The following is a 26627-nucleotide window of genomic DNA, read 5'->3' on the forward strand; positions in this document are numbered from 1 at the left end:
AAACTCAACTATGGCTTTGTGTTAAGCTAGTCATGCAGTAAGATGATCACTGAATATGTCCTATAGTGTGACCTGGTTCAGTGGAGAGAAGCATGACCGTCTGAACCTCTTTGCTGGAAAGTTTAGACAGAATTTATTAAACTGCTAAATAAATGTGCAATTGATTGTTTTTGTGTTTATTTAAATTGAACATATCTTTCCAGTGTTATAGGTTATTGAATGGGTTAACAGATAAAGTGTAAAAATAACAGTGTTTTATAATAAATTAAAAGCAAATTTTTAATTAAAAGTTTTTAATGATCAATATATTTTATAGTAAATTAAAAACACAATACTGGCTACTGAGTTGCATTACTATTACAGTTCACAGTGTAATTCTACAGCAGAATACCGCTAAACTGCAGTAATCTGACGGCATTAACTGTGACTTCACAGCTAAATACAGTAATTCTACAGGAGCATACTGTTAAATCACAGTATGGAATAACTACTGGGAAGTAACAGTATACAGCTGTCATTTCACAATTATTTACTGTAAAAATAACAGTAACTTACTGTGAAAGTAATTTAACTAGTTTACAGTAATTTACTGTGAAAGTAATACGACTAGTAGCCTGTAATTTACTGTGAATTTACTGTCAAATTTTTTTATAGTGTATATACCATTCGACATGGTTACACCATCCAATTCTGGAAAGGGCCGCCTCGTTTCAGCAGGATTCTTCCCACGACGGTGCGTCCTTGGGAGGCATCAGGATAGAGTCAGAAGATTTTGTCACTCCTAGAGAAAGGGGCCATAGAAGAAATACCCCCACTCAGATGGAATCAGGCATCTAAAGCAGTTATTCTGCTCAAGACGGATGGTGGTTTACGTCCGATTTTGAGCACAAAATTTAGGCAACCTAAGTCCAGAGTAAGCAAAGTCAAGATGCTGATGTTAAAGTGACCCTATTATGGATTTTTGAAAATTAGCTTTCATGCAGTGTGTAACACAGCTCTAGGTGAATAAAAACATCCTGAAAAGATTTAAATCTGAAAGTGGACCGTGTATAAAGTTAGTCTCTCAAATGAAAGAGTCGACTGAATCATTGAAACGAGTCGTTTTTAAAATGAATCCCAAGCCGTTTCATGTTGACGTCAACATGAAACATTAGCATATTGCCGCCCACTTGTTGGTCTTTTCGTGTTGGTCTGAATGAAAATGCAAATTCATTCTTTGCCACTAGGTGCTGCTTTTAGAGTTGTAAACATTGTTTCCCCGGTAACGCTGTACACAAAGCAGCACTGTGCTCACAAACACTGCCTTATCAGGCATTACATTCAAGATGAAATGAACATGAGATCAATCGGACCAATCACCGCAGATTAGTGTCACGCAATGGAGGGGTTTGGAAAAATGAATCGTTGAGCAAGTAAAGTCAAAATAAATGCATATTATAAGACAATTAAAGTGTTTTTTGACCATGCATGTCAACCTGTTGTTGGGGACTCCCAAAATATGAACCTTTCATTACCAATAATAGGGGCACTTTAAAATCAATTTGGTCTCATTGGTTTGTGACTATCGAACTAAAGGATGCATACTTCCACATCCAGATCGTCCAGGGACACAGGAAGTTCCTCAGGTTCCCTTTCGAGGGCAAAGCTTGCTAATACTGTGTTCTTCTGTTCGGACTGGCTCTGGCTCCCCGAACGTTCACAAAGTGTATGGATACGGCTCTGGCCCTGTTGCGGTTCCAGGACTTATGGATTTTGAACTACCTGGATGATTGGCTGATATTAGCTCACAAGATCTGGCGATAACGCATCGAGACTGGGTGCGCAATCATTTGAAGAGCCTAGGATTATGCATAAACCTGCAAAAGAGTGTTCTGCTGCCATGTCAGCAAACGACCTTCTTGGGTGTGGACTTGGAATTCTCGCATGATGCAGGTACGTCTGTCTCCTGCACGCATTCAGTCCTTACGGACCTGTCTGAGTCGATCAGGATGGGCCGTCTAGCCCACGTAAGGTTTATGCTGCCGATTGTTGGCAGCAGTGTCCCCTGTGGCTCAGTTGGGCCTGCTCCACATGAGCCCATTCCAGTGATGGATCAAGAGCCAAAAATTCCTATCTGAGGAGTCGTCACATTTTAGTCAGGACGGACAACACGACTGTGGACTCGTACCTGAATCGCCAAGGAGGACTACGTGGCAGGTTAGTGAGACGTGTCCTCCTTTGGATCTGTTCAGAGTACGGGCGGACAGAGGGGAACATCTGCGGTTGGTGGCTCCATTCTGGCCCACTCAGATGTGCTCCTCAGACCTGGTCAGTCTGCTAGCCGGCCCTTCTTGGGAGGTTCCCCTCTGACACGACCTGCTGACTCAGGCTCAGGGTATGATTTGGCATCCCTGTCTAGATTTATGGAGATTATCGGTGTGCGTTAATGTGTTCTGGTCTCTGGGCGGAGGTTACTGACACTTTCCTAACTCTAGGGCCCCCTCCATGAAGCGCCTGTATGCTCTTAAGTGTAAGCTTTTTGCCTCTTGGTGTAGGCAACGGGACCTAGATCCAGTTCATTGCCTTGTAGATTCAATACTGGAGTTTCTGCAGAACCAAGGGGGCAGACCCTGCCACTCTTAAGTTTTATGTGGTAGTATGTGCCCATGGGAGGTGTTTCTGTTGGATGTCACCCTCTGGTTTCCCATTTCATGCAGGGGTTGAGGTGACTTAGGCCTTTCCACCCGGCACGAATTCCTTCATGGGATTTATCGACCATCTTGAAAGGTATGGCAGGCCATCCATTTGAGTCGTTGAAGTCTGTGTCAGAAGCTTTTGACCATTAAGACGGTTCCTTTGGTGGCTCTATCCTCTCTTAAGAGTGTTGGGGATCTGCAGGCTCCTTCTATCAGCCCTTCTTGTTTGGACTTTGCCCCCGGGGCTGGTTAAAGTCTTACTGCGACCAAGACCTAAATACAGTCCTAAGGTTGCTTTGACTCCATTTCGCTTCCAATAGGTGGTTTTGGAGGCTTTCTCCCCTGCTGGTGCCAGGTCTGATAGTGATGTGTGATTTCTTAGTCTTTGCCTGGTGAGGGCATTGAAGATCTAGGTCTACCGCACAGTCCAGTGGCGTAATATAAAATAACAAATAACTTACACAAAGTTTAAATATAAAAACCCCCTGAAAACCAGCAAACACGGTGGAACCAAATAAATAAGATCGGAATGTTTAAAAAAAAAAAAATCAAAAATCACCTTAGATAAATGGCAAAAGTCAACAGGCGTTTCAAAATCCAAGATATTTCTAAAACAGGCGCTTTTGCATTTTGGTTCAAAACTGTATCTTTCACCATCGTCTTGTCAGTCTGCTCAACTCACTCTCCTCACGTAATACATGAAATTTGACTCCTGCTCCTGATCTGTGATGTGACTGTCATTCAGTACACGGCATTGAGCAGCCACATTCAGTTTTTAATTGTAGTGTATGTTCTCTAATTAAATGATTTTTATTACTATACAAAATCAAAATGATGGTGGGGGACGGTGCCGTGGTGGACAAGTGACACAACTGTGTTGTGTTGTGGCTCAACACCGGTAACACAGTCAACATGACTATCACAGCAAGCCTACTCATTGGGTAGTGGAGGCTATCTCTGTGGCATGAGGTGTGTGAATGGCTTCGCCTCTAGGTGTACGCACCCATTCAACAAGAGGAATGGCTTCTTCTCAGGCTCTTTTTATGGGCTCTTCATTGGAAGATGGTAGGATGTTCCTCTCCAAGCACTTTTCTCAAGTCCTACAGTCTTGACGTGAGGATGGCTCCTGGCTCCCAGGTCTTATCTGCTTGAGCAGATGCTTTCCTCAATCTTCCAGCTAAGGGAATGTGTTATGGTATATCGTTCCCATAGCGATGGCTTCGCAGCGTTGAAGTGAACCTATGAAAGGGAACGTCTCGGTTCCATATGTAACCTTGGTTCCCCGAATAGGGAACGAGACGCTGTGATGCCGGCCGTTCCCATACCTTCAACAAGTGCTTCCTTTGTACTTAGAAACCTGATGAAATCGTGTGTAGCACACTGATAGGAACATGCGTGACGTATTCTCGGGGCGGCGGGAAGAGTGGCCAATAAAATGGTTTGATGGTATAAGGGCTTCAGACATTTGTCACACTGAAGGTGTTCCCATAGCGACGGCTTAGGTCTCGTTCCCTACTCAGGGAACCAAGGTTACATACGAGACGTTTTCATTTGAATGGCTGTTAAAGTTTCTAACTTAGCTTATTTCCATGTAGTTAAATAAAAAGATAAACTAATAATTGTGAGATATAAACTTACATTTACATGATATAAACTTGGATGTTAACTTGTAATTATTGGAAGAAACATTTGAATTGTGAGAGATCTGAATGGCAAGATATGAATTCTGAATCCAAGTATAAACTTGCAAACTATCTCGGTTGTAAGTCATTATAATGGTATGTGTTTCTTTGTGAAGACAATGAAACCAGTGCTGGTGGTAACAACAATATTGCACAAGACCCTTTTCCATAACCGGTCATGTTGGGTGAGCTGAGGTCTGTAGTTTAATGATGAATGCATGTGTAGTGTCACAGCAGATCTGATGGATCTGAGACAGGATGCACGTCTGCTGCGGCCGGATGCCTCCTTCATAAACCCATATCTGATGTGCCTTCCACCCTCTCCTACTGGACACTGAATAGAAATTAGACAAGAACAAAAGACAAGGACGAGTAGTTTTCATTTAGTATAAAGTCTTGAGTATTTTTAAATGCATTAATCTTTTATGTTTAGTTAAAAGTGCTTAGAATCCATCTTCAACAATCAGCTAAAAACCATCTGTTCCATCTTTAGTTGCCCCTCAAACTCTAGCACTCTTTACTCTCATTATATTATATTAAAAACAAAACTTTCAGGCTTGCACTCTATTCCTTTACTAACTGCTTGTTTTCTTAAAAACAACAACAAAAACAACTAACACTGGCTGCTCTAATCTTTTTCTATTCTGTGTTCTTTTTTATAATATAATAATAAAACATAAAAAACACCTTTCTACGTGTACTGCATTAAGCTAACTGAGACTTGTTATTATATATTATTTTAAATGATTGCTCTTTTGATGTTGAATGCTTCCATTGTCCTCATTTGTAAGTCTGCTAAATATAATATAATATATATATATACATGCTGATATTATGGCATCTCTCCTGAAGCAGTGCTAATGCCGGTATGTTGTGATCTTATTTTGTAAGATGCATGTTTTAATCATGTCCTGGACGCGTTCAATATAATAAAGTACACTCGCGTGAGTCGTGTTTCCTGTGAAGCTCCTGACCAATCAGAGCGCTCAGAGAGTGAGAGGCTGTGCTGTGATTGGCTGGCTCAGACACGCGATGAATGGCAGATTCCTGCTGCTGCTGAAAGACTCCTCTTCCGCTCCTGCATTCAGCTAACAGCTCAGAAACCGGCCTGTCTTCTGCATTTACTGCTTTGGAAAGTGAGCGAATATTATCTGAACCGTATGACTCTTGTGAGTAGTTTAAATCTGTGTAGAGGTGCTCTTGTGAGTAGTTTAAAGTGTTTTCTGCTTCACCCCGCCGGAGGCTGATGCAATAACTCTCTGTTTGTTCAGATGAATGAATGCATTTAATCACGCATCACCGCGGCGCTAGACTCTGATGTAAATGAGCGTCGTGTTCTCTCGCTGAGGTCTGTGTCGCGTTCTTTCTCACGCCTGACTGTTTCCTGTCGCGCAGTGATCACCATGACGACCGCGGCGCAGACTCAAGAGCTCTTTCGGCGCGCGGACGCAGTCTGCTTTGACGTCGACAGCACCGTGATCCGCGAGGAGGGCATCGACGAGCTCGCGAAGTTCTGCGGCGTCGGGGACGCGGTCACGGAGATGTCAGTAAACCAGCTCACAGCCTAACTAGTGTACATCCACTCTCACACTACACACACGCTCACAGCCTAACTAGTGCACACACACTCTCACAGCCTAACTAGTGCACACACACTCTCACAGCCTAACTAGTGTACACACACACACTCACAGTATGCAGTCTGAGAGCACATCAGTGTGCAGTGTTGGGGAAAGTTACTTTTAAAAGTAATGTATTACAATATTGCGTTACTCCCTAAAAAAGTAACTAATTGTGTTACTTAGTTACTTTTTATAGAAAGTAATGTGTTACGTTACTGTTGAGTTATTTTTAAATCTGAGCAGGGCTTGCTTGTTTGTTTTTAATATAAAAAGTTCTTCTTGTACAAACGTAAAAGCCCTTTCACACCAAAAGTGAAGTGAATCCGGCTCAGACTGAAGGAGATGTAGATTCAGGTCTGTACAGTAGAGGGCGCCGCTCAAACTAATCACATGAAGAATATGACGCAGGAGAAGAAAGATCAACACTATTCAGCAATAACTAACATGAAACCTGTGTCATTTTTCCTTATTAGTATGGATGAATTGGATCATCGAAGCTCAGCAGCAAAGACATCGGTTAATAAAATGGGATTAAATACATAAATGATATTTGTCTTATTGAACTATTGCAGGTTTGTATAATATTCTGAGTTTGTATCTGACAGTTTTAATTGATTTTGAGGAACACTGAATGTGTTTTAGTGCAGGTGAGATGAGTAAATACATAAATGCGCTGTGTTTTCTGGCCCGCAGGACCCGGAGGGCCATGGGCGGCTCCGTCTCATTCCAGACAGCTCTGAGTGAGCGTCTGTCCATCATCAAGTGCTCAAGGGAGCAAGTCAACAAACTGATCACTGACCACCCGCCTCAGCTGACGCCAGGTATTAGGTAAGTTGGTAAACATCCTCACTTCAGGAAATACTGTTCAGTTGTTGATTGTTGTCTTGATTGTTTTACACGGACAGTACTGCCAAAGTAACTATACACATACAGAAATTAAAAACTCTGATCATAGGGTGCCATTGATGTACAGCAATACTAATACGATATACACACCACACACTGTACATATATACATGTGTATAATATACACTGCAATACACCATATACACTGTACTTTATTCCATGGTCTGTCAGAATACTGGATTCTGATTGGCTGACAGGTGTGCATTACAACTGTTTAATGCACAGGTAGTTACAAGTCAGCTTAATCAATTAAAGCAGCGCATTGATATAGAATTGATGAATACAAACCCACACCCAACACACTCACACATCGCTCACACACTCACACACTCACTCACTCACACACTCACTCACTCACTCACTCACTCACTCACTCACTCACTCACTCACTCACTCACTCACTCACTCACTCACTCACTCACTCACTCACACACACACACACACACACACACACACACACTCACACACACACACTCACACACACTCACACAACTCACACACACACACACACACAAACCCACACACACACACTCACACAAACCCACACACACACACACTCACACAACACTCACTCACTCACTCACACACACACTCACACAACTCACACAAACCCACACACACACAAACACACACACACACACACTCACACAACACACACACACTCACTCACTCACACACTCACACACACTCACACTCACACACACAACACTCACTCACTCACTCACTCACTCACACACACACACACACACACACACACACACACACACACACACACACACACACACAAACCCACACACAACACACTCACACAACACACACACACTCACTCACTCACACACACACTCACTCACACACACACTCACACACTCACACAACTCACACACACACACACACACAAACCCACACACAACACTCACTCACTCACACACACACACTCACACAAACCCACACACACTCACACAACACTCACTCACACACACACACTCACACACACTCACTCACTCACTCACTCACTCACTCACACACACACACACACACTCACACAACTCACACAAACCCACACACACACAAACCCACACACAACACACACACACACACTCACACAACACACACACACACACTCACACACACACACTCACACAACACACACACACACTCACTCACTCACACACACACTCACACACACTCACACTCACACTCACACACTCACTCACTCACTCACTATATATATATATACACACACACTTTAAACTATATACATTATGCATACAATACACTGTATAACCATTACATACTAGACTACAACACGCTAAACTAGATACACTATTTACACTATATTCTGCTATAAACTATATACACTATGCATACTATACATTATATTATCTTTACACACCATACTATGTATATATATACACACAGTGGAGAAAATAAATGTTTGATCCTCTGCTGATTTTGTATGTTTGCCCACTGAGAAAGAAATGATCAGTCTATAATTTTAATGGTAGGTTTATTTGAACAGTGAAAGACAGAATAACAAGAAAAAAATCTTGAAAAACGCATTTCAAAAAAGTTATAAACTGATTTGCATTTTAATGAGTCAAAGTATTTGACTCCTTCACAAAACATGACTTAGCACTTGGTGGCAGAACCCTTGTTGGCCTTCACAGCGGTCAGAGGTTTCCTGTAAACCCTTGTTGGCCTTCACAGCGGTCAGAGGTTTCCTGTAAACCCTTGTTGGCCTTCACAGCGGTCAGAGGTTTGCTGTAAACCCTTGTTGGCCTTCACAGCGGTCAGAGGTTTCCTGTAAACCCTTGTTGGCCTTCACAGCGGTCAGAGGTTTCCTGTAAACCCTTGTTGGCCTTCACAGCGGTCAGAGGTTTCCTGTAAACCCTTGTTGGCCTTCACAGCGGTCAGAGGTTTCCTGTAAACCCTTGTTGGCCTTCACAGCGGTCAGAGGTTTGCTGTAAACCCTTGTTGGCCTTCACAGCGGTCAGAGGTTTGCTGTAAACCCTTGTTGGCCTTCACAGCGGTCAGAGGTTTCCTGTAAACCCTTGTTGGCCTTCACAGCGGTCAGAGGTTTCCTGTAAACCCTTGTTGGCCTTCACAGCGGTCAGAGGTTTCCTGTAAACCCTTGTTGGCCTTCACAGCGGTCAGAGGTTTCCTGTAAACCCTTGTTGGCCTTCACAGCGGTCAGAGGTTTGCTGTAAACCCTTGTTGGCCTTCACAGCGGTCAGAGGTTTCCTGTAAACCCTTGTTGGCCTTCACAGCGGTCAGAGGTTTCCTGTAAACCCTTGTTGGCCTTCACAGCGGTCAGAGGTTTCCTGTAAACCCTTGTTGGCCTTCACAGCGGTCAGAGGTTTGCTGTAAACCCTTGTTGGCCTTCACAGCGGTCAGAGGTTTCCTGTAAACCCTTGTTGGCCTTCACAGCGGTCAGAGGTTTGCTGTAAACCCTTGTTGGCCTTCACAGCGGTCAGAGGTTTGCTGTAAACCCTTGTTGGCCTTCACAGCGGTCAGAGGTTTGCTGTGGTTGGTCAGCAGGTCTGCACACATCTCAGGAGGGGTTTTGTCTCACTCCTCTCAGCAGATCCTCTCCAAGTCATGAAGGTTTCGAGACTGACGTTTGGCAGCTTCAGCTCCCTCCACAGATTTTATATGGGATTAAGGTCTGGAGACAAAGTTCTTTTGAGCTTAATGTACAAATTACGATTTAAAAACGTAATGCTAACGCATTATAATGTAATATAATGTAACGGAAACGGCACTGAGGTTCGCTTCGTTTGATCAGATACTGAAGCAGTCTCATGGTTTTCAGGTGAATGAAGCTTCGGACGTCATAGATCTCATGCTTTTAGCAAAACAAATCAAGCTCCGATACAGCGCTTCGAAGCTTGTATCAAGATAACAACACATTTCACTGGGTGTTGAACACGACATCACTACCACACACTGCATCCATGTTTCTGGAGATTATTATGATCGTTTGTCTGCTCAGGGAGCTGGTGGAGAAGCTTCATCAGCGTAGCGTGAAGGTGTTCCTCATCTCGGGCGGTTTCTGCTGCATCGTTGAACACGTGGCGTCCCAGCTCAACATTCCTCTCCATCACGTCTATGCCAACCGCCTCAAGTTCTTCTTCAACGGTAAGAGCTGCCGCTGGCTCCCGGGCCGCTGGTGCTAGCTAGCTACTGATGCGTGTGTGCTGTGTCCGTCAGGAGAGTACGCCGGCTTCGATGAGTCTCAGCCCACGGCGCAGTCTGGCGGGAAGGGCAGGGTCATCAGCATGCTGAAGGAGCAGTACGGCTTCCAGAACATCGTGATGATTGGAGACGGAGCCACGGACCTGGAGGCCTGTCCTCCTGCGGTGAGAACAAGATTGTGTCTATATAATATATATATATATTAGGGATTTAACGATTAACCACGAGCCGGTTGAAAATCGATTCATATATGTGACGATTCAGATCGGTTGAAATACTAAAGGAATCGTGACTCAGTTAGGGGCAGGAGTTTATATGAATGTACAGGTGCATCTCAAACTATTTCAATATCGTCAAAAACTGCATTTTTTTGTAATTCATTTCAAAAAGTGAAACTTTCATATGTTTTACATTCATGACATGTAAAGTGAGCTGTAAGCTCTAATCATCAAAATTAAAACAAAAAAAAACTTTTGAAATGTCTTACTTTACATGTCATGAATGTAAAATATATATGAAAGTTTCACTTTTTGAAATAAGTTACAAAAATGTTTTCACAATATTCAAATTTTTTGAGATGCACCTGTATGTCTGAGGGGAACTTACTGTCTTTAGAAAGGTTTAGGTGGTATTGTTCTTTTCATCTTGCCTCTGTATAATACATATTAAAGTTCATAAGTGCAGAGCTGCTTAGTTTACAGCGGAAACCATGGAAACGCTTAAAGCGCCACCTGCTGGCCGAGACTGAATCTGCTCTCGTTCAGCTCGTCTTCGGTTTCATTTCATGCAGATGTTTATATACAGTAGTTTCACAAAACTGAAGTCAGACCATTCTGTTTTTGCTTCATATTTCGAAATTATACAATCTAATTTAATTATAAACTGCTCATGTTGCATGTATGCAGCATCTTTGTTTGGATCATGATTAAAATGCAGTGGTTGCCTCTCATTTTAAACGGAAAGAGCCACAGACAAAGCCTTATTTTGTTTATATAAAGAGATTTTTATTTTATTTGTGTTATTTATTTGATTTGGAGCTTGTTTTAAATTTTCAATTTAGTTTTGTTGTTTAGCCTACATTTACATTTTATTTAGCAGAGGCTTTTATCCAAAGCGACTTACAAATGAGGAGCATAGAATCAATCAAACCAACAAAAGAGCAATGATATGCATTTTGGATTTCCCTTGTAGAAAAGAAACGACGTCCTCCTCTGTTCAGCATCGCGAGTGAAAGGAACAGTCGTTTATGCACACCTCAAATACGTTAAATATCATTATAAAACAATATGATATTACAAAACACATTTTGTGAGTAAGATTAAACACTTAATTGAGCAGTTTTCCGTCCCCATATGCTCCGCATCTCGCGCAAAGAAAATGGCGCCTGTGAAAATATTCCAGATGAGTCAGGCTTGCACACGAGCAAATGTCCCAGATGGGACTAATAGCACTCTGCAGTGTTAATAAGGGTGACTCTCTGTTTTTACTCCGGCCAGAGGGTGCTCTTTACACTAGTTGGTGTTAGTCCTCTAAAATTCAACACCACAACTTTAACACTTTACTCTAAAAGTCCTCAACACTAGGATTTTAACACTGTTGCTGTGTAGGGATGCATGATATTATCGGACCGATATCGGAATTGGCCCGATATTAAAAATGATGCCGATATGTCTTGTTGATGAGAGAAATGGGTTAACTCGCATGTGCTCAGGGTGTGATGGTGATTAGATCATGTCAGCAGTGTGGCTCATACTTGCAGCGACCCAAACATCGTTCAGGCATCGTTCACTTTGCTTCATTTAAACTGAGATCGCATGAACAGAATGAGGTGTGTGATAGAGTAAACAGTGATAGCACATGCAGCGGGTCCTAACGCCCTGCTTAGTAAGGAGTTTTAATGCCGTAGGGGGCGCTGTCGGCCTACTTCTAATAAAATGAAAGAAATACACAAAACATTTAGACTGTTTCTGAGTAAATAAAGCAGTAAATGACGACATAAAATCATGAGTATGTTTTCATTTAAAGGTCAGAAGATATAGCTTACATGGATATAAAAAATCACAAACTTTTAAACACTTTTAAATTAAATAATTTTATATATACTGATTTATTCATGAATGTGTAATATGTTATATTTTTTAAACAAGTTATGAGCTCTAAAAGATTTTCTGAATTTCTACAACTCTTTTGCTTTAGACCATCTACAAATGTTATCATAAAATACAATGTTAAGGTTACCACTGCATCTTTCTGGGGGAAAATGCAGCGATTTATATGTAGTTTATTTATAGTTATTTTCAAAGCTTCAATGCACTCATTATAAAATAGCTTTATTTCATTTATTTAATTCTAACAAATAAGTTCTTATGTTTATTATTGAAATGTTGTTATATGCATGTCAATTTTATTTAATTTCTTTATTTTCTTAAATATGTGGGTATATAGTATTTATAGAGTTGTACCTTTTAGTTTTAGTTACTTTTTCTTATTTGTAAGTCGCTTTGGACAAAAGCATCTGCTAAATGACTAAAAATAAAAGTAAAGTAAGTTAAAAACTCTAAAGGAAATATATCGGCATCAGCTATCTGCCAAAAAGAGTCGAAAAATATCGGCATATCGGATAGCGGCAAAAACCCAATATTACGCATCCCTAATTACTGGCCCATTTATTCAGAAACAAAAGTCTTTAAAATGCTATAGTATTTGTGTATTCAAATGGTCCTTCTATTAGTCTACAGCAAACGTGAATGCTCCCAATGGCGCTGTGAACACTGCACTCCGACAGAAGCGCTGCAGAAATATTCAAGGCATTGTACTTTACTTATCCATCCACAGAACTATATAAACCTAACTAAACTCTGTAAATTAAAAATAAAAAAAAATCACAAATATGAAATTATTTTATGTATATTCCTTACGAAAATTCCTTATGAAGAATAGCTTATTTGTTATGAAGTAGATTTAAATATTCTTTAGTTAAAAGTTAAGAAAAAAAAGAATTAGCCTGTAGTCTATATATATTTATATTAGGCTTATTTTTCTTAACTTTTGTTATTTACATTTATTAATTTAGCAGATGTTTTATCCCAAGCAAATTACAATTGAGGAATACAATAAGCGATTCATTATAAAGAGGCAAATAGACACAGGAAGTGCTTGCAATACAAAGTTTCAGGCATTGTTCAGATTAAATACTAGCTAGACAGGGACAGGTTAAGGGGATCCCCGGGTATTAAGACATGTATAGCTTAATATCAGCGCTGATTTCCCTCAATATTTGGGGCGATTAGACTCCGTGTGGGGAAAAATCGATGGTACAGCATTTGGTTTAAACCTATATTATATCCATTACCACCTGTAAGCTCTTTCAGTAGCTGTGGTCATCATCAGTATTTTATTTTCCGAGTAGCAACAGGTAACGCTAGTAGCTCACCGAGTGCAACCATTTTACGTCATCAGAATAATCGCGCCCCCCATAGTTCAAAATATGCATAAAACTATGTGATTTTTTTTTTAAATAACTTAAATCTTTGATGGGTTTTCTACTACACATTTTATTAAGAGACATCATTTATGTTATATTAAGCCATACAAGTCTTAATACCCAGGGATCCCTTTTTTAAGATTTTTTTTTAATTGATGTAAGAGATGAGTTTTCAGTTGTCGCTTAAATTGTCAGAGATCCGGCGTTCCGGATAGGGGTGGGAAGATTATTCCACCAGCCAGGAAAGGTGAAGGAATTGTTCTGGAGAGTGATTTTGAGCCTCTCTGTGATGGTACCACAAGGCGTCGCTCACTAGCAGATCTCAGACTTCTGGAGGGGATGTAGGTTTGTAATAGTGAGTGGAAGTAGGAGGGTGCTGAGCCTGTGGTAGTTCTGTACGCAAGCATCAGTGTCTTGAACTGGATGCGAGCTGCCACTGGTAGCCAGTGCAAGGAGATGAAGAGAGGTGTAACATGCGCTCTTTTGGGCTCGTTGAAGACCAATCGTGCCGCTGCATTCTGAATCATTTGTAGAGGTTTGATTGTGTTTGGTGTAAGTCCAGCCAGAAGAGCATTGCAGTAGTCCAGCCTAGAAACAACAAGGGCCTGGACAAGAAGTTATAAAGCATGCTCTGTCAGAAAGGGCCTGATCTTTCTGATGTTGTGTAGTGCAAACCTGCAGGATTGAGCAGTCTTTGCAATGTGCTCTTTGAAGGTCAGCTCGTCATCAAAGATTACACCAAGATTTTTGACCTAAGTTGATGGGGTAGTTGTTGATGAACCTAACTGGATGGTAAAATCATGCTGTAGAGTCGGAGTGGCAGGGAAGACAAGAAGCTCAGTCTTTTCCAGGTTGAGCTGGAGGTGATGTTCTTTCATCCATGCTGAGATGTCCACCAGGCAGCCTGAGATTCGTGCAGCTACCGTTGGGTCATCTGGTTGAAATGAGAGAGAGAGCAGTGTGTCATCAGCATAGCAATGGTAGGAGAAACCATGTGCATGTATGATGGGACCCAGTGATGTGGTGTATATGGAGAAGAGGAGGGGTCCAAGAACCGATCCCTGAGGAACCCCAGTGACCAGCTGATGTGCTGTGGATACTAGTGTTGTCAAAAATATCGATATTTCGATAAATATCGATACTGAAATATCTGAACGGTACCAATATTAATTTCCCGAAGTATCGATACACCGATACTAGCCGAGCTGTCACTTTCACTTCTCTCCAAAGGCGCGTGGACAAGCACCACACGTGACCGCGCTCGTCTCCTTCGCTCTGGTTAAATAGCACAAGTGAAGTGAATAGAAAGATGACTGCTCTGGTTGTTAAAGAACACAGCAGGAGCGCTATCTGTAGGGATCTATGATCTCCGCGATGCAGAGAACGCCACGGAATCCAGTCATAAACACGGAATTTACAGTTTAACGCGGAATGTCACGGAATTTGTCAAAGTTTGGATGAATGAATCAAAAGTAGGTCATTACACTTAAATCAAATCGCGATATGGACTAGTCTCTGTAAATATTAAGCTGCAAAAGTGGATTTAAATATGAATCCTGCATGTTCTGCGCGTCTCTGTGTGAATGTGCTGCACGTGCGGTTGTGTTTACTAATGTGGCGCTCGCGGTGATTTCAGCGTCTGCCGTCTCAATGAGGACATAAATACATCAACAATATCTCCAGAACTGATCTGAAAGCACTTTACCAGCATTTTACCATTTAATTTGAGTAAAACTAGCATCATATCATACACACAGAACTTTAGAAGTATTCACGGCAACCCGTCAAAATAAAAGTTCAGTTTAACTTAGCCTATTAAAGACCGTGTGCCAGAAATAGGCTATATTACTATTATTTAGTAGAATGTACATAATACTACTACTTACTACTACTGTTAATTTTTTTAAAGAAATAATCACAAAATATTTTAATTTTAATAGTAAATCCCCTTCATTTGCCAAAAATGTAAATGTTTAATTTTCATTAATTCAAATATAAATGAATTAAAATAGTTTTATGCCTTCATCTGATATCCAGTAAAATTTAAATACACAACACAGAATTTCTGAGGGGGAAAACACATTTCATAAGGCTACTGTAAGAATAAATAAAAATAGTTTGTATGCATTCAAATAATAGACATGCTAAAACACAGAATCTGGTAATAATAAAACATAAGGTGAGAAAAAAATAAAACATCTCATACGGCCCTAAACGTGTCATTTTTGTTACACTTTTAATAAATTAAATGTTAAATTGTATAATTTTCATGATTTTAATGAATTAGACATGCTTTTAGATTAATAGCATTTAATTTGACCATTAAAAAAAAAGTCCAGAAAAATTAAAACGGAATTTGGGGAAAAATAAAAGGGATTTCATAGGGCCCTATATCTGGAAATATTTTGGTTATGAAGCAAATGAGAATATCAACAAATAGAACTTTGGATTTTAATTAGTACTTGTATTAGTAAACGTTAGTTTCAATTAACATTTAACTAAGATTAATAAAAGATTAATAAATAAATTAACAAATGCAGTACCTTGAGACATTTTTTTGTTCATGTAAAATATACCGCATGTTCTCGACTTGTTACATTTATCTTTAAATTAAAAAAATTACCCCCTTAATATTGTGGCAGTTTTTTTCTCCGTGGTATCGAAAATGGTATCGAGTATCGATATTTTACAAGGTATCGTATCGAAGTTAGAAATTCCAGTATCGTGACAACACTAGTGGATACCTCCCCTCCCAGTGAGCTAGGTCGTGGTATTAGGTTGAATGTTTTATTTTACAGTCTTTATTTTACAGACAGTCTTTTCCCATCAGCGATGAATGTAAAAAGAAAACGGTTTTCATGAGTGCGGATCATAATCTCCTACACTGAGTAATTTAACAGATTGATGTACAAAAATAAAAAGATCAAGTGACAGAAGAGCACGGTGCAGACAGCGTTGCAATATTAATTTATGAAATAAAGACCAGAAATAAATCACAAGATGTGTAATCAGGAAAAATATTTGACAATTACAACATGAAGCTGAATGACATTTGACAGCATATGCAATTGTTGGCGTCAGTCGCAAATATTAAACTTTAAAAAAAAAAATCTTTGTGAACACGACTGGTTCTTGAATTCTAAGTTTATAATCTTTAGAAACCAAACACTATGCAAAAATTTTTTCTTTTGTCTGCTGACTGCAAACAGTGACTGAGGCCAACTGGAACAGACCAGGGGCATGTTGAACCAAATCGAGTGACAATAAGCCAGACTAACGGAAATAAACCTAAGTCATACTATCTGAAATAAGCCGGGCTGATTTGTTAAACTTGTTTTAAGAAACAGGCCCCCGGTATGACTGGACACGATCTGTCGTCAAGACCAAATTACATTCATAATCGGCCTGACAGTTGTGTAGGTTGTTCTCCGCTGAAGAGATAAAAGTACAGTACCAGACTTTATAACTCCATTTACAGCCCGTCACTAGTCTGACGTCTGCTACCGTACTTCACCTGCTACTTTGGTTTGACTGGCTATTAAAACTCTGAGAACTGCTGTCGTGTCCCTTTCAGAGCGCTTTCATCGGGTTCGGAGGGAACGTGGTGCGGCAGCAGGTGAAGGAGAAGTCCTCGTGGTACGTGACGAGCTTCGGGGAGCTGCTTAAAGAGCTGGAGAAGATCTAGGGATGGCTGGAGCAATCCTGGAGTTCAGCATACTCTGGTCATGCACTAGTTTTGTGCCTTTCCTACAGTTTCACCTAATGCAGAGTTTTTAACGTTTGTGTGTTTAGAGTTTATTATTGAAATGAAATTGTTTATATTGAAGACAGGATCTGTTTTCTGTACGGCTAGTGTTTTAACTGTATTGAATCTTGACTCATGTTTGGAGGTCATACTTTAAGAGAACACTATATTACGCTTTGATAGTGATTATTTTTAAGCTAACAACGGTCCACTTCAGTACGCTTATTTGAAAAGAGCATTTTTGATATTGGTTAAGTAATAAAAAAGTAACAGCTGTTGTGTGTCTTTTATCCGTGTAAATATGACACAATGTCGTAGAATGATTATTTATGATTTATTATAGTATTGAATTGATTTGAACATCTTGTGCTGTTAATTCCCCGTCCGATCAGTGTACAGTAGACTGAGCATGCTGCGATCACACACAAAACTAAATCAGTCGGTCAGTGAGCAGCTTCATCCAGAAACTGCAGACATTTCACAACACAAAAAGAGGCATTTAAAAAGCATGTCTATGTAGAAACACAATAAAAATACAGCAACCAAATAAAGATTTCTAAACAAAAAAATAATTTTGCACACAACCTGCCCCCAGTGAGGCTCGTCCAGCTCCAGTTTCACAGATTTGATCGGAATATGTAGGATGGATTCTGCTGTTACAAAAACATGAAATCCTCGCCACGTGGAGTCTATATTTACAGCTTATAAATATGCAATAAATACAGGAATAGATTGCAGCACTCGAGCACATTCACAGTGCCTTCTCAGCAGGGAGAACAGTAACTCTTTGTTTATACTTCTGCATTAACTAAGGCATTCATATATGCTGTTTGTTTTGAAACAGATCACCCACCAAACGAAAAAGGGTTCATAGTCTACACTTGTGGCAATTCAATGCACTTTCTTTTATATCCTTTATATATTCCAACTAAACTTTAACAGATTCATGGCTGTTTTTCCAAGCCTAGCAATATACAGATTCACATAACCAGCAGATTTCAGATATGTTTCCTCAAAACTGTCACTGCCTTCATTCCTGCAAATTCGATTTGGCTTGCTGGTGCAACTTTTAGACAATTTCTATGGTCAGAACGAGTTGTATGTGACGTTGGTTGGCATCACGAGTTAATCACGGCAGTGGAAGTATCCGATGTCGTGGTCTGGAGCTCAGGGGGACGAGACGTGATGATTGCGATGGATGCATTACTGGAGCGGAGACCCTTTGAGTGGGATCATTATCCTGGACTCCATGTGCTGGATGAGCGGCACTGAAAACAACAAATAACACCACGACCGGCGTGAACTAATAGAGTAACTGTGTGTCAAAATATAACAGCATCACTAGACATCAGCGATGATAAATAATAAAATGGAAATAATACTGACACGGAATCTGACTCTTCATGCTGTTTTAGAGCACAAAAGTAATGTTAAACTGCTCTTGTCTGTACAGTCAGGTCCATATATATTTGGACACAGGCACAATTTTTATTATTTTAGCTACAGACCAAAACACATTCAAGTTGCAGTTATATAATGAATATGGGCTTAAAGTGCAGACTGAGCTTTAATTTGAGGGTATTCTCATCACAATTGGAGGAAAGGTTACAGCTCTTTAATATGTACCGCCTCCCTTTTTCAAGGGAGCATAAGTAATTGGACAGTTTACTCAAAAGCGGTTTGATAGACAGATGTGGGCTATTCCCTCGTTATTTCTGCATAAGTTAAGCAGATAAAAGGTCTGGAGTTGATTCTAAGTGTGTCATTTGCATTTGGAAGCTGTTGCTGTGAACCACATCATGAAGTCAAAGGATCTTTCCATGCAAGAGAGTTTGAGGATTGTTAGGCTTCAAAAACAAAACCGATCCATCAGAGAGAGTGTCGACAGTTTGGTGCATTCTGAGACAACAAGACCGCACTGGTGAACTCAGAAACATGAATCAGCCTGGACGTCCACGGAGGACAACAGTGCTGGATGATCTAAGGATCCTCTCCATGGTGAAGAAAAACCCTTTCCCAACATCCAGCCAAGAGAAGAACACTCTCCAGGAGGCAGACGCGTCTACAATCAAGAGAAGGCTTCACCAGAGCAAATACAGAGGCTTCACCACAAGATAGATTAGTCTTTACCAAAAAACATCTAAAAAAGCCAGAGCACTTCTGGAAAAGCATTCTTTGGACGACTGAAGTTAAGATCAACCTGCACCAGAATGACTGGAAGAAAGAAGTGTGGAGAAGGCTTGGAGCAGCTGATGATCGAAGCACACAGCATCATCTGAGAACCACGGAGCAGTGTGATCATGAGCTGCATGGCTTCAGTGGCTCTGGGTTACTGCTGTTTAGAGATGAGACGGAAGCAGCCGGATCAATTCTGAAGTGTGTCGAGATATACTCTCTGCTCAGATTCAGTCACATGCAGCAAAGCTGGTTCAGAGGCACTTCATAGAACAAGTGGACGATGACCCAAATCATACAGCAAAAGCAACCCAGGAGTTTCTGAAGGTAAAAAAGTGGATTATTCTGCAATGGCCGAGTCAATCTCCTGATCTGAACCTGATTGAGCTGCATTTCACTTGATGAAGACTAAACTAAAGACAGAAAGAGCCACAAACAAACAACAACTGAAGTCAGCTGCAGTAAAGACCTGGAGAACATCACAGAGAACAAACCCAGTCTCTGCTGATGGCCATGAGTTCAGACTTGAGGCAGTCATTGCCTGCAAAGGATTCTCAACAAAATATTAACATTTTTTAATTTTATTTATGATTGTTTACTTGTCCAATTGCATTTTAGCCCCTCAAAATGGGGGGCTGTGTATAAAAATTATTGTAATTCCGAAGCATTTTATGTTATATTTTTGTTCAACCCCTTGAATAGAATTAACGCTTAAAGTCTGCACTTCAATTTCATCTTGATTGTTTCATTTTAATTCTATTCTGGTGGCATACAGAGCCAAAATTCTGTCAGTGTCCAAATACATACAGACCTAACTGTAAATGCATGCAGATCACCGACTTATGAACAAAGATGGCTTAAATGATCAGACCAGAGAAAGACTTCAGGAAATGGTCAGAACATTAGACAGTTCACCTCTGACCATTTCCTGATGGCAGTGATTATAACTGGAGCGGCGTGGCTGTGATGTGTGTTTACCGGTGTAATAGACGACTTCATCCCAGCCCTCGTGCTGCCAGGCGGCGTTCCTCGTGTCTTCTCTGGACTGCAGGTCCTTATATGCTGAAACACATGGACAAAACTATATATATATATCAGAGGTGCCAACTACTGTTTGATTTCTAAGTCATTTTTGCAAAGAAAATATGTGTATGCTCTGCTTATCCCCCGAAGACTCCTCTGCCTCAAAAAACTGACTGAAGACTCCTGATATTTACTATATATACCACCGTCTGTGCTGAGCTTCCCAGCATCTAATGATGAACACGCTGTAGACACACGAGAGATGCCGCTGATACTGTGGGATGAGAACTAAGCTGATCTGAAGGAGGACACTACTGTCTTCAGCAGCGCTGAATCTGGATCGTCTCGTATCTGATTATTTTCCTGTGTATTAATGCTAAGCTGCTTTGAGACAGTCAGTAAACGTGACTTGATGAAGTGTTTCTGTCCGGTGGCATGTGTTCATTCTCACCCCAGAGATGATGCACCATGTAGAGGTTTCCAATCTGAGAGAAGAAGCCTCCGACCGCCTCGCGGTTGTGCTGCCGGTAGCTGATCGCTCTCGCCCTGAGGAACAGTACATCATCACCACACACTTCTGAATGATGAAGAATCACACAGCGCTTTATAAAGGCCTGTGCACACCAAGAGTGAGACACATCACGGAGGAAAGGCCTAGTTCAACCAGCAATCAAATGATCAAGAAATTAACATTTATGCACTTGGCATAAATCTAAAGTGACTTGCATTCAAGCTTTCGGAAGCTCTTTCCATCGCTAGCACTGAGCTACTGGAAGAGTTAAGTGATATATTAGTGAATCATATATTAGTGAAATTGTGTTTGTAAATACTTTGTGTCCGGTTGATAAAGAATAAAGTCAAATCTTGCCAAAATAAAAATACTACTCATTTAGATGATTTACCAAGAGACAAAACTGCATTTCCCATAATTCTCAGCAGAAGCATGACAAAACATGATCCCTTTATAATGACTTCTGAAATCACGAACACTCAGGAATTTCCCATGAGGACCTAAAGTTCATAACACAGGGACTGCAGATGCAAATTAACTCTGGCACAACACTTGTCTTGCATTCAATAATGAGCGTGAAAACATGAAATACAGCACATTACAGCAGTGCATGCATGTAAAACACTTCATTTCAATGGTTTCAACTGTGCTTTGAGCAGTAAACATACATTTAATTCAAATGTCCAAGTTTAATCAGCTGTGTTATGTATTGTTTGTGCTCTTACCAATAGTTGCCCCATTCAATCATGGTCCCGGGCTGCAAGAAACAAGACAAACAACAACTGTAAATCTGAACTCAGTTCAAAAAGCTTCAGCAAGCCTGTAGGACCAGTATGGCCTATTCAGTTTGATTCTGCTGGCAATATAAGGACAAGCAACATGAGAAAACTGCTGATCTGAAGAGTGTGTCATTATTAAGAGAGATCGGTAAGTTCCCAAACTGCTGTGGTTTAGACTCACTCTCAGCTGGTAGGAGCGCAGCTCGTAGATGTTGGGTCCGTCTCGGGGCACCGGCTCGTTCCAGAAGCTGAACTCCAGCAGCAGCTGGTTCCTGCGAGACAGCAGCATCTTCCCCCTCTCCTGCCGGTACTCCAGGAACTCCTGCTCGATACGCAGTGTGTAACAGTGACTTGCTATGACAGACGCTTCAGAGTACATTAACTAAGAGAAACGTTCATGGATTGAAGGAGAATTTTGGTTTTTGCTTTGTAAGAGTTCGGCACAAACGTGATTCATTTATTTACTGAATGATTTTATGTACTTTTCTGAACAGAAATCTTTGTAATCCAATACTGTTCACTAATTACTCCAAACCCACCGACTGTAGGCTGATATTCTTCATTAATCACACTGTTAATGCTGCTTAATCAACTATTTCATCATGTTTTTTCATCCCAAGATGTTATGAGATGCTATACTCGCATGCAGACTACAGTAAATATGAGTGTACTGAAATGTTTGGTGTATATTCATAACATAAACCCATAATATGCTGTGTAATACTGACCTTGTTATTCTTCAGTTTGCTCATGACTTCAGTCAGAGCTGGATATCCTCCTCTGTATCGCCACAAGTGCACTATAGTGAACCAGAGGCACATGTTATAGCGTATCAGCGCTCACATAAACAACTCATTCTCATATCAAACATAAACAATCTCATTAATACGCAGTGGTGGCCAAAACTGTTCAAACACCTGACAGATCTGAAAATATTCACATGTTTTTGCCTCCAAAACATGGTTTAATTTCATAATGTTCATGAAACATGTAGATGGTTGCTCTGAGCACAACACATATCAGATGAAGTGAGTCAAACTGTTTTTATCCACTTTTAATGTTAATATTTGGGATGTCCATCTTTTTGCAGTGATCACAGCAGCACATCTCTGGTCTAGTGTCAGTATATTTCCTGAGGACTTCAGCACTAATGTTATCCCATGCCTTCTGCAGCTCAAGCCAATGTACAACAGATCTGTCCAGTTTATTTTACAACTCGCCTCAAATTTGCAGGATGGGCTTGAGGTCTGGACTTTGAGGAACCAGTCCATCATTCATTAACGTTCCAGCAGATTCCTTCCATCACCAGTAGTTCTGGCAATAGTTGGTTTTATGGGTATTGTAATGGCCAATTCAACAAAAACAACTGAAACCTCTTAAATATGCCACGAGTTCTAACAATTTTGGCCACCACTGTACATACATACATACATACATACACATATATATATATACTTACATATGTACACACACATATATATATTAAAATATTAAAAATAATTTAGACAGACAAAAGTTTGGAACGACATGAGGTCAAGTAAATGATTTTTTGCCAAATTACAGGGGGTTCAAAATTATTTCCGAAAGATGGCAGCATCCTGATGTTAATATTACACAGAGAGCTCGGTCAGTAAAATCTGATGACTTCAGCAATCGGTGTTAATTGCATTATATGATCATGGTGGCAGTTCAAAAATGGGAAAAAGCACTTTTTGAGATTTTACCCCTCCCAAAGTTAGCTTAGGGCTGGACGATATGGCCAAAATTTATATCACGATTTATTTCTTAAAGTTTGGACGATACAATATAATTCTGATATTGATATGAATATATATAAAAAAAAACTACCAATCATTATAATATTCTGATTTGCTGCTAAAAAAACCTTTTTTACTATTATCATTATTATAATTAATACTACTAATAATTAATAATAGTCGGTTCCCTTCAGAGATGCATTCATATAAATCCCCGGCGCCGTGTTTTGATTTTGAAACATGCAGTGCTCATGTTTATCCAATGAAGGCAAATGACACAAATAATCAATGCATGCTAATGAATATCTAAATATTGGAAATGTGTTTAAAAATCAAATCACCGTTACTGAAAAACATATTGTGATATATATTGATATTGAATTATTGTCCAGCCCTAGTATAGTTGTAACTCAAGACATATCTGTCCCTGCAGCACAGCAGCAGTCATGAGTAACACAGGTATATCTGTAGCAATAGACAACAATACATCGTATGGATCAAAATTATACATTTCTCTTTTATGACAAAAATCATTAGGATATTAAGATCATGTTCCATGAAGATATTTAGTAAATTTCCTACTGTAAATATATCAAAACTTCATTGTTGATTAGTAATATGCATTGCTAAGAACTTCATTTGAACAACTTTAAAGGAGATTTTCTCAATATTTAGATTTTTTTGCTCCCTCAGATTCCAGATTTTCTAATAGTTGTATCTCAGACAAATATTATCCTATCATAACAAACCATACATCAATGGAGAGATTATTTATTCAGCTTCAGATGATGTGGAAATATCAATTTAAAAAAATTGACCCTTATGAATGGTTTTGTGCTCCAGGGTCAGATATTAAAGATATCGCAATATCCTTTTATATTTCAGCTGCTATGAAACGCTCTTGTTCTGCGAGGCTGTCCTACCAGCTTGGTCCTGCTCTCCGTACCAGGTGTTCCAGGTGCCCACCAGCTCACACGGGTAATGCCCGTCTCTGTGGATGGACGGCAGCACCTCATCACTGCGGACACAAGCACACAAGCACTGAACGAGACCCAGATTCATCAGGGCTCTACTGCTGCTGCCAATCACTGACAGGAATAGAAAGCAGGACATTTGCTTTGAACCCCAGTATTACATCAGCTCGCTCTCAAGGGACTCTGAAGACGTTCAAACCAGCTGGTTCTGTAATTAACACCAAGCGGGCCGGTTCTATCATGCAGGGCTCGAGTCGGGCTTACCAGAGTTTGTTGTAGGCCTCCAGACACTCGGGCTTCACGTTGTGAACTGCAACACAAGCAATAAACCAGAGTTAATGAACACATCACACGAGCGCCGAGACGTCTCACAGCAGAGGCCAGAACCTACACTGGATTTTATATAAGTTGTTGTCCTCTTTCTTGGCTAGCAGATGGGAGTGAGCGTCTTTCCTCGGGTCCACCTTCCGCACAAACAGTGATTTGAACCAGCTGTCCTCTCGATTCCGGTTATTAGACGCCGACAGACCCCTGAAACAGCACCAGCTCTGTGTTTTTATACTGATACAGTACACATATCTGTCCCTGCAGCACTAAAGCAGTCATCAGTAACACAGGTATATCTGTAGCAATAGACAACAATACACTGTATGGATCACAATTATACATTTCTCTTTTATGACAAAAATCATTAGAATTAGACATTTTCTACTGTAAATATATCAGAACTTCATTTCTGATTAGTAATATGCATTGCTAAGAACTTCATTTGAACAACTTTAAAGGAGATTTTCTCAATATTTAGATTTTTTTGCTCCCTCAGATTCCAGATTTTCAGATAGTTGTATCTCAGACAAATATTGTCCTATCATAACAAACCATACATCAATGGAAATATTATTTATTCAGCTTCCAGATGAGGTAAATCTGACCCTTATGACTGGTTTTGTGGTCCAGGGTCACATATGCTACACACTCTCTCTCTCTCTCTCTCTCTCTCACACACACACACACACACACACACACTCTCTCTCTCTCTCTCACACACACACACACACACACACACACACACTCTCTCTCTCACACACACACACACACACACTCACTCTCTCTCTCTCTCTCTCTCTCTCTCTCTCTCACACACACACACACACACACTCTCTCTCTCTCTCTCTCTCACACACACACACACACACACACACACACTCTCTCTCTCTCTCTCTCTCTCTCTCTCACACTCACACACACACACACACACACACACTCACAGAGAACCGTACAGTCAGTAACTGAGGTTGTATATGTCAGCTGATCATGTGTTTCTGATATTCTGCATGCATCATTCAATCACATCGATAACTCTTACAGCCTTTGATTAATCAGTGCACGGAAGCTAAACACTCCATACTGTCCTTACCATCGCCTGAGTTATGAGTTATGACCTTGAGCAGCGCGTGCGGACGCCTTTGGTTCCCGCAGCAAACATTAACAGCGGAGCTGCTGACGCAGTCTCTTCACAATCAACACATTAATAAAGTGTCTGCATATATCTGCTAGCAGTGCTAGTCTGCTCTTTATCTACTGCGTGGAGAAACTCTCGTGCAGATATAGTTTCGCTAAAGCACATTTATAACGCGTGATCGAGATGAAAGCGGCTGATCAAACCTGATAACAGCGGTGAAGTGTCCGTGTTTGGCCTGATAAAGGCCTGAGCAGGAGCTCTGAAGGACTCTGGTCGCCATCTTCCGCCGATAGAACACAAGCAGCAGGCGTCAGGCGAGGAAGAGTTAAACTGCTGCAGTTCTCCGGCGCTGCCGCTGGGGGCGCTACACACCACTGCTGCGGCTTTACGATTTATTCCTTATTAAACTTCAATAAACAGTCAAAGTACAGTTAGGACCACAATAATACACATGAAAACATAAAGCACAACCAAAAAAATAATACAGCCAGGGGTTGGGCTAAACATTGTGTAAATGTGACCCTGGAGCACAAAACCAGGCATAAGCGTCAATGTTTTTAAATTGAGATTTATGCATCATCTGAGAGTTGAATAAATAATATTTCCATTGATGTATGGGTTGTTATGATAGGACAAT

General features: G+C 40.5%; 2 protein-coding genes across 7 annotated transcripts; one reads left to right on the top strand and one right to left on the bottom strand.

Moving 5' to 3' along the window:
* The first annotated feature begins 5352 nt into the window (after positions 1–5352).
* Positions 5353–17624, top strand: psph (phosphoserine phosphatase). Of its 5 annotated transcripts, none has more exons than XM_079387034.1 (7): positions 5381–5526; positions 5753–5900; positions 6453–6551; positions 6673–6807; positions 9878–10023; positions 10096–10244; positions 17139–17624. In XM_079387034.1, the coding sequence occupies exons 3-7, from the start codon at positions 6523–6525 to the stop codon at positions 17247–17249; spliced, it is 570 nt and encodes a 189-aa protein (XP_079243160.1). In that variant the 5' UTR covers positions 5381–5526; positions 5753–5900; positions 6453–6522; the 3' UTR covers positions 17250–17624. The 5 variants fall into 5 exon arrangements, with proteins under 5 accessions (XP_079243159.1, XP_079243160.1, XP_079243161.1 ...); XM_079387035.1 differs by having other exon boundaries at positions 5381–5493; XM_079387033.1 differs by lacking the exon at positions 6453–6551 and having other exon boundaries at positions 5353–5493.
* Positions 16339–26334, bottom strand: nipsnap2 (nipsnap homolog 2). 2 transcript variants are annotated; one of them, XM_079387031.1, is made up of 10 exons: positions 26194–26334; positions 24920–25059; positions 24793–24838; positions 24478–24572; positions 22526–22596; positions 21979–22119; positions 21744–21775; positions 20959–21053; positions 20463–20546; positions 16339–18577 (listed from the first exon to the last, which is right to left on the bottom strand). In XM_079387031.1, exons 1-10 carry the CDS (start codon positions 26268–26270, stop codon positions 18513–18515), a joined length of 846 nt encoding a protein of 281 aa, XP_079243157.1. In that variant the 5' UTR covers positions 26271–26334; the 3' UTR covers positions 16339–18512. The 2 variants fall into 2 exon arrangements, with proteins under 2 accessions (XP_079243157.1, XP_079243156.1); XM_079387030.1 differs by having other exon boundaries at positions 24920–25113; positions 26194–26287.
* Positions 26335–26627: the final 293 nt, after the last annotated feature.

This window comes from Barbus barbus (genome assembly GCF_936440315.1).
Source record: "Barbus barbus genome assembly, chromosome: 31".
NCBI classification, from domain to species: domain Eukaryota; kingdom Metazoa; phylum Chordata; class Actinopteri; order Cypriniformes; family Cyprinidae; genus Barbus; species Barbus barbus.